Source organism: Amaranthus tricolor, chromosome 17 (assembly GCF_026212465.1).
Source record: "Amaranthus tricolor cultivar Red isolate AtriRed21 chromosome 17, ASM2621246v1, whole genome shotgun sequence".
Taxonomy (NCBI): Eukaryota; Viridiplantae; Streptophyta; class Magnoliopsida; order Caryophyllales; family Amaranthaceae; genus Amaranthus; species Amaranthus tricolor.
The window spans coordinates 19,583,276-19,600,022 of NC_080063.1; the positions used below are offsets into that span (position 1 = coordinate 19,583,276).

The 16,747-nt window shown below is 30.4% G+C and overlaps 2 protein-coding genes across 2 annotated transcripts; one reads left to right on the plus strand and one right to left on the minus strand.

Annotated features, from left to right (window-relative positions):
• Positions 1 to 1,042: 1,042 nt before the first annotated feature.
• Positions 1,043 to 8,314, minus strand: LOC130803910 (cytochrome P450 85A1-like). Its single transcript, XM_057668140.1, has 9 exons — positions 8,124 to 8,314; positions 5,431 to 5,752; positions 4,115 to 4,264; positions 3,295 to 3,537; positions 2,616 to 2,702; positions 2,438 to 2,516; positions 1,651 to 1,757; positions 1,402 to 1,526; positions 1,043 to 1,130 (listed from the first exon to the last, which is right to left on the minus strand). Exons 1-9 carry the CDS (start codon positions 8,312 to 8,314, stop codon positions 1,043 to 1,045), a joined length of 1,392 nt encoding a protein of 463 aa, XP_057524123.1.
• A 5,149-nt stretch (positions 8,315 to 13,463) lies between these two features.
• LOC130803914 (probable UDP-arabinopyranose mutase 2) lies at positions 13,464 to 16,297 on the plus strand. Its single transcript, XM_057668144.1, has 4 exons — positions 13,464 to 13,966; positions 14,734 to 14,984; positions 15,098 to 15,266; positions 15,793 to 16,297. The coding sequence occupies exons 1-4, from the start codon at positions 13,652 to 13,654 to the stop codon at positions 16,123 to 16,125; spliced, it is 1,068 nt and encodes a 355-aa protein (XP_057524127.1). The 5' UTR covers positions 13,464 to 13,651; the 3' UTR covers positions 16,126 to 16,297.
• Positions 16,298 to 16,747: the final 450 nt, after the last annotated feature.

A 16,747-nucleotide genomic window follows, 5' to 3' on the forward strand; every position in this document is an offset into this window, starting at 1 on the left:
ATTACTTAGAATAATCTAACTTCTTCATGATTTTCCTACAATAATCCCGCCTATTGATTAACCATGAATAATCCAAACTTTGTCTAGATCAAACCTAGTAACCGGATGACTAGCTAAATCAAGTTTTTCTGAAAAAAATAATAGAATAAAATATCGAAAAAATAAAAAATGTTAAAACTATTAAAATTTTTCGGACTTTTTTTTAATTACTCGGAATTTTTATGTAATTTTTCAAAATATTTCTCTACTTTTACATTAATTTTCAGTTTAATCATTTGGTAATTTACCTACCATAGAGGTCATCCGGTTACCCAAATTTACTCTACGCAAATATTCCTGAACTTGAAATTATTTTTCTTGGTTAATCAATAGGTGAGATTATTGTAAGAAAATCATGAAAAAATTAGATTATTTTAGATAATTTTTCTTAAAACTTATTTTATTTAAGGCTTTGTATATTGTAGGCTTCATATATATTTAAAACGAATAAAAAGAGTTTAGCATATATTTTAAGAAAATATAAGTTGACAACCCTCTACAAATCAAAAAAGGTTTCGTATGGATGGTGTACATACAATATAATTTATTGGAGTCGATCATTACATTGTGATATGGTTTTGGGATGGTTTCTAGCTCCAAGGCTTATGGAGTTTGTGTACCTTGTGTTTATCCGATTATAAGTTGACATTAACAATAAGTCAAACTCAATTAAATATGGTATTTGAGCCGAAGGCTCGATTAAAAAAATTGAATGCTAGGTTTGAAAAGATCATGTGGGGTGTTGAGATGATTTGTCCCACATAGATCAAAATAAATATGGTGTGCACACTATATAAGCAATTAGAGCTCTTCCTTCTATATGGCTATGGAATAATATCTTCTTAGCTTTTAAAATATGTGCGTCCCATGTATCTCCAATTATATGCTGATATTATTTATAAGTCCAACTCAATTTAACAATTACCGGTAAGAGATTGGGTTAACCAAGATTTATACCAATTATTTATTACATACAATCAATGAAAGCCCTCATTCAAAAATCTTAGTAAGTTGAAACTTGAACTCTAAACCCATTTGGTGCTTCCACTCTAGGGAACTTTAGCAACTTGTTACCTTCAATTTCTTCCCATCTGCACATTGTGAATATATCAAAACAAATATTAGCACTTTTTTTTTTCATAATTATTTACTTTACTCGAATAAAAACAATCATGTCAAATATATATATACGTGTCCAAATATTGGGACAAATAGTTTTGGAAAAAAGTGCAATTAACTATAATTGTGTGAGTTTGCGTCCCAAATTATCAAAGTGTATTAATTTTGATACTAATTCGAGTAACATAGTTAGTTGTCAGATAAAAATAAAAAATATAATTAATCGAGTTTATTAATTTTTACTTGTATCTAGTAAGAAAATAATGAAGGAATATAGAAATTTCAGTAATTCCTAATTCCTTCCCAGGGCATTGCCTTGTTCCATCACCAAATGCTAAAAAGTAATGTTGGGACTCGGTGCTTCCATCCTGAAATACACACATACAAGATTTAATTTACAATTATCATTAATTAGTAATTTACAATTACAATTATTAAAATCATCATTAAATTAATAAATAAACATACTAATTTGTTAATTAATTTACTTACCAGCCATCTCCATGGGTTAAAGGAGAGTGGGTCAGGGTACAAATATGGATCATAGTTTACTTCTCTTGCATAAAGATATATTCTCCAACCTTTAGGGATTACAAAACCTGAAAAATTTACAAAAATAAAAATGGTTAGGATTTATTAAACTTAATTCTATATTTGTGAACGATAATTTTATTTGAAAATTTATAATTTATTCAATTTAAATTTGAGTTAATTCCACCATTGTTTTAAAAGTAATTAAAATTGAGAATTTGATTGAGAATTTTAGAATGATGTTTCAAACCTTGTTATTCTTAAATTCTTTATTTACGATTTCACAATTAAAATCTATAATTTGAAATGAAATATTTGTAGCCCAATACAACATAAAGGGAGTTTTTTTTAAAAATAACAAATAACATAATGAGGTATTTGGCAAATGGTTATTGGTAATTGGTGATTTGTTTTTTTCATTGGCTAATTTGACATAACTAGAAGTGTCAATTGTTTTTATTAGCTTTTAAGCTAGTTGAATAAGTTTAAGAAAAACAATCTTTACTTAAAATGATTAAGCTTATAATAGGCCTCTAATTTGCACCAGTAATCATGTTTTTTTACTCTATTTACTCAAGTAAATACATTTCTTCCTACAAGAATCAAATCTCGTCTTAATTAGAATATATAATACTACTTTTCGCATGTAAGATCAAAAATTTAACTCTCGCTATCTCCTCGCATTTCTTCGTCCTATCATGTACTAAAAAAAATTATTCTACATAAAATGTTTAGATGTAAAACCCACCATTTATTTCCATGTCTTTAGTTGTTTTCCTCAACACCCCATTAACAATTGTGGCCAATCTGGAAGTCTCCAAGATAACCTATTCAAGAAAAATAAAACTTAATATTATATTTTTATAATATATTGAATAAATTTAATTATGAAAAAGAATTACTCCTATATAATTTGATTTTCTTACAGCTCTAGTAAACTTCATAGCTTTGTAATTTTCCCAATTAATTGGGTCTTCTGGCTTCTTTTTTGCTCTTATTGCCAAATGCTCTTTCTTCAAAAATTTACCATATCAAATAACACAATTTGATAACACAACACTACATTTCTTTTTTTAAATATCCACTCTATAAAACTCAAAATATTCAATTCTTGTGCCTAAATTAAGTAAGAAATAGATATTAGTCAAGAGATAATACATCGATAACGAAAAATTGATTTTAAAATTCAATCACTATATATAAAAGCGCAATACGGGGTGTTTGGATGTTGGCTTTTACATTGATTTTTTGATGATTTTTAACTTTTGGTTTATTGGTTAGTCAAACAGCCAAAAAAGTGTTTAAAGTAAATGATTTTTAAGACGGCTGAAAAGCCGGCTTTTAAGCTAAAATAAAAAAGCTACTCCAGTTAACTTTTTTTGGCTTATAGCTTGTTGATCTATTTTTTCTCTAATAAACAACAAACAAGTAATAACTAAAATTACCAAATATCTCCTTAAATAGCTGATTTTTTTAGCTAAGTTAAGCCAACAAAACAACTAATATTTTCATCTGATCAAAAAAGCCAACAACTAATAGCCAATTGCCTAACACCCCTATATAAAAATAGAGGAAAGAGTTGGGTTAATTAAAAGGAGAACTTACTCTAAGTTGATCAAGAGCAAGGGGATGCTCATGGAGGTACTTGATAGCCATCATTGAAGTAGTGGAGACAGTTTCATAACCAGAATAAAGAAGGGTAATTATAAGATCAATGATCTCTTCATCATCTAATTTATAATTATTATCTTCTTTTAGAAGACAATTAAGCATATCAACTTCTCTTCCCTGTGATGATCTTTTCTCCTCTATAAGTTTTGCTAATTTATTCACTATGACTTTCCTTGCCTATAATAACACACAAAAAGTCACAAAAATCAATTAATTGTTATAAGTCTGTTTCACGTAAGGTAGTTGTGCGGCTAGCTGTCTAAATAGTTATAATGGTACAATATTAGCAAATAAATGTTTAGTTGTCTAATAATCACTTACATAATCTTTGTATCATTTTAAACTTGCTAGTCTATAAAAAATTCTCACTTTAATTTGAATTATATAGGAAATTTCAATGGACAAAAGAGTACATATTGTTCGGTATAAATTATGGTTACAATATTTTATAATAGTTTATATTTTGTCTAGAAAGATTTATAAAAAAATCTTAAAACTTTACTTTGTGTTTAACATGCTACGAGTTGTAAAGATTTACAGATAATACCTACATACCCTATATTACCTTAGCGAACAATATAATGATATTTATTCTAAAATAATATAATATTTTAACTTTATTAAACCACTTACAATAACTTAAACTGCTACATTGAACAACCCAATGTTTTTTTTTCCAACCATATTTACTTATAAAATTCAGAAACATATAAATGAATATTTGTGATAAAATTTTTAAATGATGGAGAATTACCTGAAAACCCCTATGGTAATTGGTGCCTGGAAGGTTAATAGGGAGAGATAAAGTCCCATCAACAAGCTTGGCAAACTCAGTCATTAAATCTTTGGCAATTGAAGTTGATTCATTACCAGCAATTTGCTTTAAAGAAGCGAAGAAAGCCATCTAAACATAAATAAATAAACCATGCAGGGATTAGAAAAATATTAATAAAAAATGGATAATTAGTCCACCTAATCTCCTGTACTTTTCAATTTTCACTTAGTGATATATATATATATATATATATATATATATATATATATATATATATATATATATATATATATATATATATATATATATATATATATATATATATATATATATATATATATATATATATATATATATATATATATATATATATATAATTAGTTTAGATTTTGAAGTAATTAATTTTGTGACTCTGGATACAGGGAGGACGAGGATACGCAAAAAAAATTGTATTTCAAAATATCGAATTGCATAATGTTAGCAATCCAATAATCATCGATCAATATTATTATGATCAGAAAACACCTTGTCCTGAGCAGGTAATTTACAAATTTAATATTATATACATTTGTGGCAATGTAATAATATTTATTTTTCTTGTTTTCCAAATTTTTATATAGGAGTATATACCAAAGATTTTTATATTTTCTATCTTATGTATTTTCGGTACATATATATAGACCGAGAGAAAAAGAGGACTATAAAACGGTCGCAACGAGAATTGAATTAATATCTTTTTCGAAAAAGTAATACGTGTTCCAATTAAGATAATATTCAATCATCAGTCTAATATATTTGTACAGAGTCAACCTAATTGTAATCTCTAGTTATCAAATTATGTTAAAATTCATTACATATATTAAGAGGATTTTTCAAATAACATAGTCTGAATTCTCTGTGAAAGTACAATATAATTATCTCCCTAACATATATATAATGTTAATCACACAATTCAAATTATCCCTAATTTTTAGGTCCAACCCTAGAGTTATAAAATCGAGTGTTAAAAAATTACAACTACAAATGACTCATATTATCTATTTTTTTTAAAGACTCATATTATCTATTTTATCCCACTTATATTGTTACTTTTTCTGATTTTATTATACTTGTTACATTTTTTTTTTGCACAATTTAATATATTATACATTATTAAAAATTTTAAAAAGTTAAGATTATGTAAATACATGATTAATACACAATTCAATCAATTACGATATCACTAGCTTAATTATTTTTTTCTAACCCATCAGTTGTTATATAAATAATTAATTCATGTTTTAATCAAAACTAACCTCCTTAGTCTTTTGTTGGATGTCAATGACATGATTTTGCCAATTACTAAGATGGGATCTCATGAAGTCATCATAAATAGGGAGAATAGTGTCTCTAATCTTTGAAGGGTTAATAATGGAATGAAGGGCAGCTCTCATGTATTTATGGGTGGAACCATGAACAGCAGCAATGTTGCATTTTCCAAGAATATCAAGCATAGACTGAGGATATCCTGGTATTAATCCTTTTGATTCATTCCATAATATGAACCTGTTTATTTCTGGATCCATTGATACTATTGTTGGGCACCCTAATATGTGGGATTTGAATATATTCCCATATCTGCAAAATTCATTAAATCATTATCATAAATATTCTTCACATACTACTCCATTAACTTACACTTTTCCCCTTTAATTTGATCATTATTTTTTAGTGTTTAATTTCATTATTTTTTAGTGTTTATTTTTTTTTAAATGGTGCAAATTTTAAAGGACAAAAAATAATATAGAACTAGATAGATTCACGTGTAAAACAAGGAAGCTATAAATATTTACTGATATGAATAATAATGTTATTTTATAAATTTAATTTATTTATAACATACACTTAATTATAAAATCTTTGTATTTATTATGATATTATAATATTATCGTTATCAAAGTGAATAAATAATTTATCATACGACAATACTCATAGTAATTATTGATAATTAAGACAAATAAACTTTAAAAGCCTTCAACTATGATAAATAGGAGGGAAGATTTAGTTGAAAAAATGTATTCAAATTAGTTTGCTTATTAACTATGTGATGATAATTTATTACCTAAGGTAAGATCAAAAGTTACACGTATATTTATTTTTTTTGGTTTATATAAGGAAATATAGTATTTCAACATCACATGTAGTTATAGTCCATCAATAATATTACATGATTTAATGAGTTAATTTTTTACTAATATATCAAGTCAAATATCAAAAGTTTTTCCTGTCAATGATAGAAAAAAAAGTGGAAAAAATTTTAATGACAATGTGACATATATTTTAAATTGTTTCTTCATTAATATATTTTATTGATGATTATTAATTGATTGATATATTTATATTACAGTAAATATTTAAGGGGAAAGTACTTTAGACGGATTAATTAAATGATATAAACATATGACTTTTATATAATAGTCAAAAGCTATGGTGTGATTTTTATTATCAAAATTGTAAATGTGAGATTTTTAAATGTTTGTTTAGCTTATTTAATTGGTATGTTTTTTTTTTTTTTTTTTTGGTTGGAAATGGGTTTTTTTTTATTAGAGTGGATGTGTGGGCACATATTGATGGATCGTATTAGAAATCAAGAGTTTAGGGACAAATTAAGGGTAGCTCCTATTTCTGGAAAAATGCGCGAAAACTGATTGAGATAGTTTGGATATGTGCAGAGAAAGACTTTTGCAGCCCATGTGAGGAGGGTGGAAAGCATTATAGTGGAGGGTAAGAGGGGTCGAGAAAGACCCAGGAGAATTTGGGATGAGCAAATAAAAGCTAACTTACATGAGTTAAACCTCTCTGAGGACCTGACTAGGGATAGAGGTAGTTGGAGGCGTCATATCCAGATTTTAGACTACTGATTGTCCTCTTAGATTACCTTTTCGCGTTCTTGCCATCTTGCTTCTCTCGTTTCTTTTATTATAGTTTTTGTTCTCTTTTATCTTGTAGTTGGTTCTACTTATTTATTTTACTTATATGCATTTATTTTATCTTTCCCGTATAGCTACGTTTCTTATCTTTCTCGAGTCGGGGGACTCCTTTGGCCGCGCTCTCCTTTATGGGTATGAGTTCCCTCTGTCCTTCCCTCCCCAGACCCTGTCCATAGTTCTTCTATGAGTTGGATACACTGTGTAGGATGATGATGATGATGGTTTTTTTTTATTAAAATAACAATAATTGTTTAATTTGGACTGAGTGGGTATTAAGGATGGGCATGAGTTGAATCTAAATCGAATCCAATTAGACCTAAATCCTACTTTTATCAGGATTCAAATCCAAATTCATAGGGTCCAGAAAATTTCGACCCTGACACAGACCTTTATTGTCTGGATTTTGGTACAAAAGTACATATTTAATTTTTTTTCCTAAAAAATTATGAAACCTTATGGAATTTGTGTGAGATGGTCCATAATTTCTAGACCCAAATCAGACCCGTAGACCTGACCCTTATTTACCAAGTCTTGTATGAGACAATCTCACCATGAAATAAGGTCATATAATTAGTCCATTTATTAATTGATCATTTTAAAATTGTAAATAATCACTTTAAATAAGTGATCTCTCTAAGAGTTTAAAAAGTGATTACTTTAAGATTATGAGCTACTCTTGTTAGCAGTCGTCTCTCGGTGAGACAATCTCAATTAAAAAGCTTTAATTATCAGAATATATATGAAATTGGCTATTAGACAACGGAGACAAGAGTTGATTTTTAAATGTACTCATTCTGATTCTTAATATAATAAGTTACTATAATTATAAAAATAAAAATTTGATATTATAAAAATATATATTTAAAAAAATCAAAAAAGATGTAATCATTTGAATATTTGTCTTTTTTCTTATATAAAGAAATAAAAAGTAAAATAATATCAATTGATCAATAATAGGAATTAAGTACCATGCAAGTGTAGCAATTAATGCAAACTAAATCAGGTAGTAGCTGACTAACCTTGATCTTTGGTTATTCATAAAGTTAGGACCTTGCTTAAGAAAGTCAGAGGTTTCACCAAGAATAGGCCAACCCATGGTACCAGGTGGTAAACCTTTCTTCCTATATCTAAGCACATTTAATCTCAACAAAGCAGATGAGAAGAAAAATAAACTGTAAATTACACAAAAAACTATAATAAAAATAGCCATTAATAAATGGTGGTTTTAAAGTTTGTTTTATCTCTTCACAAATTAAAACAAGTAATAAAGTTGTATTTATAGGCCATTTAAGTTTGTGTTATTAATTGTGGAGTAAGATATGAAGGGGTTTCAAATAGGGCATGAAGCCATGAACCCATCTAACTATGAAAGGGCACTATCCTATAGATTTTTGGGGCAGCAAAATAAAGTAATAAAGAAAAGTAATATCTATATACAATTATTTGTTTCCTTAGATAAGAAAATACAATAAAATCTTTTGAGATTGTTATCTTATAGGATACAATGAATATTTAAAAATATTTAACAAATAATCTTTAAATCAGTGGAAAAGCTAATTTATAAACCAAATTAAAAGGCTAATTATTATGGTAGCTTTTTATTAGCTTTTGGCTTCATGCATGTTTTTTCTCTAATATAAACAGTTAAAAGCCTACAGATAATTTAACCAAATATATCCATAACAATTAACTTAAACAACTAGCTTATACAATTTTGAATTTGTCAACTTAGCCAACAGCTCCAATTAACAACTATTTGCCCATACAGGCCCAATATTAAAAATACAATATATATATATATACACACACACACATATATATATATATATATATATATATATATATATATATATATATATATATATATAATATTCATTTAATATATCTTGTAAGATAGACGGTACAAAGATTAGAAAATTTGAAAAAAACAAGATTATTTAACAACTTTATTCAAAAAACAAGCTTCGTTTAAACTTTATTCCCAAAATAAGCGTCCTTGGCTCTAAAGCTAGGCTTGGTGTATATTCGCTTTTGCTAACAGCGAATCAAAAGAAATGGTCAAAATTTTAGTCAAACCTGAAGTCGTTGTTAGTAACAGCGACTTAAAGGTTGACTGGTCAAACCTTAATGTCGCTGTTACTAAGAGCGACTTCAGGCTTGACTAAAATTTTGACTTTTATTGACTTTTTTGTATGATTTAAACTAGCCATTGTAAAATTGAAAAATAGCCGTTATGAAGTTGAAAATAGCCGTTGTTATTATGTTCTATAAATAACTCCATCATTTCCCTACTTCATTGTATCCAAACTCCATCATTCTTGTTCTAGTTAATCGATTTTGAAGGTAACATAAAGTATTATGTTAATATTATTCTCAATTTATAAATTTTAATATTATTTTTGAATGTTTACTTATGTTACTATATCATATGTGTTCCGTAGATATCACAAGAGCATTCTATTGAAGAGCTTTTTGATTGTGGTTATGAAGTTGAGATTAATGCAAATTGGAGCGACATCGATTTGTTGCTTGTTCTTTCTACTTGGATGCAAGATTCGGATGCACGTACTTTAGGTGGGTTGCTCCGAAGGGTACCAAATGGCTTGAAAAAGAAAAACAAGAGCTTAAAGATGAGGTATTTAATTTCAAGAGACAAATAGATGATATGGAACATAGGAAAGAAGAGACTAAAAGGATTATGAGAAAGTTGAAGAAGCAATCTTAGTTAGCGACGGTGGTTTAATTTAACGAATAAACTATGTAATTTAATATGTATTCGTTGAACAAGAATGAAATTGTATTGAATTTTCGAGAGCATTTTCCCTATTTGAATATGATTGTCTGTTTGATTTTGATTAGATTCATACTTAATTCTTGGCAGAATGATTCATCGCCGAAAACTCTGAGTAATTAACATCATTTCATTCATAATAAACATGTGATAATACGATAAAAATATATACATCTACATATATATTACAAATTATACACAAAAGTCCAAATGTTACAAATATTCAATATGTACAAATGTTAAATATATACAAAATGTTACTAATGTTCAATATATACAAACAGTATACTAATGCTAATCCTCCTCCTGTACCCTGTCTAACTGTGACGGTTTATGACGCCTCTTAAGATAGTAAGATGCCGTCGCATGACGCTCGGGTAGGGGAGGTGATTGATACTGGGATGATCCAGCACCCTGTGAGGACCCGACACCATAGTTGGGGCACGTTAAGTCTACCTCCTCAAGATGAACGTCGGCATGATGAGGAGATGACCCCTGCTCGACCATAGTGGTGTCAGGCACATCGACTTCTGGAATGAAGTGCTGAAACTGTGTCCCTAGGAGTATGCCTTGGGCAATCTCCCGTACAGGCTCCTCCTTGGTGGAGCTGATGACAGCTGCAATGCCCTGTGCCTGCATTAAGCCTGAAGTATTAATGAAATGTATAACATGTAAGTTCTATGGATAATAATCAACGTTGAAGAATACTTACAAACTGTATCATCGTCGGTGTTGCGGGAGCGTACTGGGCGGCCACGATGATACCTCATGGTGTCATCCATCGACGAGTGATGGAGAGGAACCACGACATGTAATCCGCTGAAGTAGGTGCGCCTACAGCCTTGATCAGCGCGCCTTAGGCCAGCAGCTCTGGCCTATGATTCCAACGAGCTATATGGCACTAGTTGATCTCCAACCAGTTCTTGGGCTCCCAACCCCTGCGTGAGCTGTGATGGAGATCCGCCACTGTGTCACATCATACCCTTTTGAAACTCTCTTTCATCGGTGTAGGTTGTATCACATGCCCAAGACCTCCAAAAGTTGTCCTCAACGTGTTCATCTACAGGGCGAACTAGTGCATAAGGTGTAGGAGCAACGATTGTCGGAATATTGCCTAAGGTCATGTCATTAGCTCGAGCCTCCTCATCAACACCCACATCGTCCTTTGAAGGAGCTTCAACGAATTCATTACTCTTACTATTAACATAATCCCAAGGCTCATTTGTATCTTCTAAGTTAAAAGTATCATCATTTGAGACTTGAATTTAAAGTTGATTGGGTTTATTAGAAGGAGAAGAGGAAGATGGCATAATGGAATTTTGGGTTTCTTGGGTAGGGAAGGGCGTATGAGAAGGAGCAGAAGAAGTTACATTCAGGAATGCATTTGTTTCTACAACATTGACATCTTGATTCCCTAGGGGTACCTCTTTTACATATAACTCTAAAGAAGAAATATAGGTAGATTTTGAATACTCCCACATTGCATCTATAGCCTCCTCATCCTCAAACAGAAGAGCTAACAATTCTCCACTCATATTGTATTTAAAACTTACATTAACAGTACTTCTTGTAGTGTCAATGCCAATCTTAGAGCATATAAGATGTTTAAATTCATTCAAGTCCATGTTTGAGTTGCTTGCAAAGAGTTTACGTCTTCCCCAACATACTTAACATTGCTACTACTTGATCGAATTGAACCATTCCAAAAACATACAACAATCACACGAAATGAAGCCATTTCTACAACAATGCGTACAAAATCAACATCACCATCAAGTTTATAAATATATACATATATAACAACATTGATTAAATTTAGGGTTTTCATTCAAACATTCTCTACATTAATCTCAAATTTAGGGTTTGCATTCAAACATTCTCTACATTAAACTAAAACATTTTCTACATTAAATTCATGAACAAACAACCTTATTATGAAGATCATGGCAAATAACAAGTACATTTGACATATTCATAAAGTTTGATATTATATGACCATTATAAATGACATACATTTTAAAAACAAAACAACAAGAACTAAAAAATTTATAATAAAAAGGTACCTCAATAAGCTGTAGATCAACAAGAAGTAGTAAATTGCAAGTTTATGAACCTGCATTTATGTGAAAGTTGATTAAGAATTTGTGAACCCTAATTTTTCGAAAAAAGAAAAAAAAAATACAAAAAGAGGGAGATTAAGTGAATGTAGGAAGATGACAGAACTAATTAGTAGTAAAAACTTGGAATTTGATGAGATTAATTGAAGGATTGAAGTTGATTTTAATGGTGGAAAGAAGAGGGAGATTACGCTGATACAAAGTCGAGTGAAATGAGTAAGGAGGAAGAAACTTTTGTATTTAGGGACGCATTTGATCACTATTACTAACAGCGACTTGACCAGTTGATCAGTCAAATATTAAGTCGCTGTTAGTAACAGCGACATAAGCCTTGACTAAAATTTTGACTATTTCTTTATACTCGTTGTTAGTAACAACGATTACATACCAAATCTAACTTTGGCACTAAAGACACTTATTTTGGGAATAAAGTTTGGCCAAAGCTTATTTTTTGAAAAAAATTATTAAAAAATCTTATTTTTTTTAAATTTTCACAAAGATTAGCCCAATCTTAGATAATAGAGAGTTATTGAGGCCCAAGAGGCTTATTGGACATGTGTGAGTTGTTGATGTCATAAAATGTAAGTAACACGTAGACTATAGAGTACCAGACTAAATCTTTCCTCTACAATAGTTCTCTGTGTAAGTATCTATCAATTCACTACTTGTTGTTTTAACTTCAAATTTGATATCTGATTAAGTTTAAATTTATTTTTTTATGCTTAAAATAATTGTAGTTTAATGTACCTTTTGCAATTTACTATATGATGTTTTAACTTGTGGTAATGGGATTTACATGAATTTTTCACAATTTAAACTTTATACAAAATAAATTTAATACGATTAAAATTGCATCGCTAAATATGATGACATAAGAATTAAATAGCATAGGAAATTTTATAATGCTTAATATTATTCTTGTTTATAGTGCATAAATCATGCAGCAATAGGAGAATTAAATTTAAGTATACACATAAAAAATTAATTTTATTTAGTAGCAAAGATTATTTTAATATTACATGCCATAGAAAATATAAATTACGAAGGCATACAATTATACAAATGAAATAACAAAATGGTATAAAGTATGAAGGCATACAATTATACAAATGAAATAACAAAATGGATAAAGTTATTTACTTTTTGCGTAAAATGAAAAATGATATACGTAATAAATACTCAAGTTGAATAAGGATGAATTGTATAAATGATTAATTTAGAATATATCAAATAAAATATCCATTAATAGGCTAGAGAATTTCTAAAAATAATAAAAAGAGAAAATTAATTATTTTTTTGACGATGAACTGAAATTGAATCTCTATACTAACATGGAAGGAAATGTCTTTGACATTTGACTTGTTTAGAAATTCTCAATTAAAGGTATTAATTTATTTTGTTTAAGTCCATTGATTTAAAACATTTTATTTCCTAATTTGTTTAGCTATCATTCTAAAAATAGGTCCCGAAATGACGCTCTTTCCTCTACACTCAAATCCACCTTAATTCAAGGAGACTTCACGATCAAAATGAGTCTTCTCACTCGATATTAATCTATTTATACTAATTTTATTTTCATTCCCAAAAAAATAAAAATTCATTCCAAAAAAATCCTCTGTTTTGCCCTAAGTTTCCATCAATGTCGACCTCTGTAACTCCATTGCTCAAAGATGAGCTCGACATTGTTATCCCCACCATTAGAAACCTTGATTTTCTCGAAATGTGGCGGCCATTTTTCCAACCATATCATTTGATCATCGTACAAGATGGTGATCCTACAAAGAAAATTATGGTTCCTGAAGGATTTGATTATGAACTTTATAATAGAGATGATATCAACAGAATTCTGGGTCCAAAAGCTAATTGTATCTCATTCAAGGATTCTGCTTGCCGTTGTTTTGGTTATATGGTTTCTAAGAAGAAGTATATCTACACCATTGATGATGATTGCTTTGTGGGTTCTCTCAATCTTCATTTATTTTTGTTTTGTATTGGTTTTTGAATTGGGTTTGTTGAAAAGATTAGGTCTTTGGTTCTTTATGGTTAGTTGATTGATTTTTTTGATGGGTTTTTGTTATTTTTTTGATTGTTTTTGGATCTATGATTTTGGTCTATTGAATGTTTTGCATTTGTGACTTGTGAGTTGAATTATGTTGTTATCTTTCGTTGCATGTTATTTGAAGTTCATGAAATGAGATTTTAGTCATTGTAGATTGGAAATTTGCTTAAATTAATGTCTAGGAATCAACTCAACCAAAAGGTTTAATCTATGGTTGAGGCCATGATATGTTATATACTCTAACACGCCCCCTCACGTGAGAGCTCATTGGGATAGAAGTGTGGATGTGCACAAGCATCTAATATACACTCTAAATGAGGGGTGGTTGAGAACTTGAGATTCGAACCCGTGACCTCTTGTCATGTTGGCTTCTAATACCATGTTAAGGAACCAACTCAACCAAAAGCTTAAGCCATAGTTGAGTTCCAATGATATGTTATATACTCTAACAAATTGTATCCATAGGTGGGTTTCATGATGTTTTAAAGAACAATGTGATTCTCTAATGATAATAATACAACTAATTTGAGTGAAATGAGCTAATTTGATGTAATCTTATATTTTCCTTGGAGTTTTGTTAATTATTGGTTCTATGCATCTAAATTCATAGCTCAATTTTTAAACTATTGCATGTTTATTGAATATGCTCTTTCGAGATATAGGTTGCCAAGGACCCATCCGGCCAAGACATCAATGCTCTCCAGCAGCACATTAAGAATTTGCTGTGCCCATCAACACCATTCTTCTTCAACACATTATACGACCCTTTTCGTGATGGTGCTGACTTTGTGCGAGGATACCCCTTCAGTTTACGCGAGGGTGTTCCTACTGCTGTTTCTCATGGTCTGTGGCTCAACATCCCTGATTATGACGCACCCACTCAGCTTGTTAAGCCTCTTGAGAGGAACAAAAGGTGTCTTCCTAGTACGTTTACATGATTGTTGACTTACTCACTTTTATACATTTTATTCGGTATTTTGACTTAAGCGCTTTGTTATATATGTGTGTGTGCGCGCGCTTGTTTAGGTATGTTGATGCAGTTTTGACTATCCCCAAGGGCACATTGTTCCCCATGTGTGGTATGAACTTGGCTTTTGATCGTGAGCTCATCGGTCCAGCTATGTACTTTGGTCTCATGGGCGATGGTCAGCCTATAGGACGTTACGATGATATGTGGGCTGGATGGTGTGTTAAGGTAATATTCTCCTCCATGGTTTCTAATTGTGAACTAGTAGTGAAGCCAGTTTTTTAGATGAAGGAGCGGATGTGGGGCGGATAAGCCATATTATAGCTAAGGAAGGGGCGGAAAGTCTTATTGCAATAGGGAGGGCCAAATTCCGTATCCAAAAAGGAATACGCAAATTGAGTTGGGGAGGCGGGGTGTTTGGCAATTGGTTATTGGCCGTTGACCTTGTTTGACCAGCTGGAAATATTAGCTAATTTTGTTGGCTTTTAAGCTAGCTGAAAAAGTCAATTGTATACGAAGATGTTTGGTAAATTATAATTGATTATATTCGGTTATGGTCCATAGTTTGGTTTCACATTATTTATTTCAAAATGACTTATTAAATCATCTAATGTTTGCTACTAAGAGTCAATCGAAAACTTCCTTTTTATTATCATCAACAAGAATATATGTACATCTGGCCTCCAAAACTACTCCTTGGTGGGTCACTTGATAGCATTTGGGATAATTGATTGTTGTATGTTTTTTGGTTTAGGTCATCTGTGATCATTTGGGATTAGGAGTCAAGACAGGTCTCCCATATATTTTCCATAGTAAGGCAAGCAACCCCTTCACAAACTTAAGGAAAGAATACAAGGGTATTTTTTGGCAAGAAGAGATCATTCCCTTCTTCCAATCTGCTGTCATTCCCAAAGATTGCACCACAGTTCAGCAGTGCTATAAAGAACTCTCCAAGCAAGTCAAGGATAAGCTAGCCAAAGTAGATCCTTACTTCGACAAGCTCGCTGACGCAATGATCACATGGATCGAAGCATGGGACGAGCACAACCCACCAAGCTCCAAGTCGCCTAACGACGATTCCAAGTAGATTGATCACTGATCAAATAACTGGTTTAGTCTTATCAGTTTTTATGTTTTATTTTAAACTCTTACGGCCCGTTTGGTAGGTGGTAATAAACGGTGGTAATAGGGAATGAAAAATTAGTGTAATTTTGGTTGAAAAATCTCTTTGGTACCTTGATGGTTATGCTTGTTCAACTTCAATTATCTCATTTTTTTCTTAAAGTTCATTCCAATGCATTATTGGGAGAGGTGGTATTAGGTGGTAATGGAAATTTGTAAGAAAAAAGCCTTTTTTGTGATCAAAGCTTCATTACCATGGGAATGGTATGAAACTTTTGATGAAACTTTACATTATAAATTATTTCCATTACCACTATTTATTACTACTAACCAAACGGGCTGTTAATGTCATATTTTGAACCTGTTTTCTGCCTTTGAGACCAGGATTAGAGGGTACTACTCTTTGCGTTCCAAAAATATGTTCCACCTTTTTACCTAGGAAAATTTAAAGGGATTAATATTTATTTACTGATTTCCCGACAATAATATTTACTTTTGATTAACAATGAATAATATTTATTTAGGGGATGCTTGCCTAGAACAATACCAACTTTTGATTATAGCAAGTTATTTGACATAAAACAAAC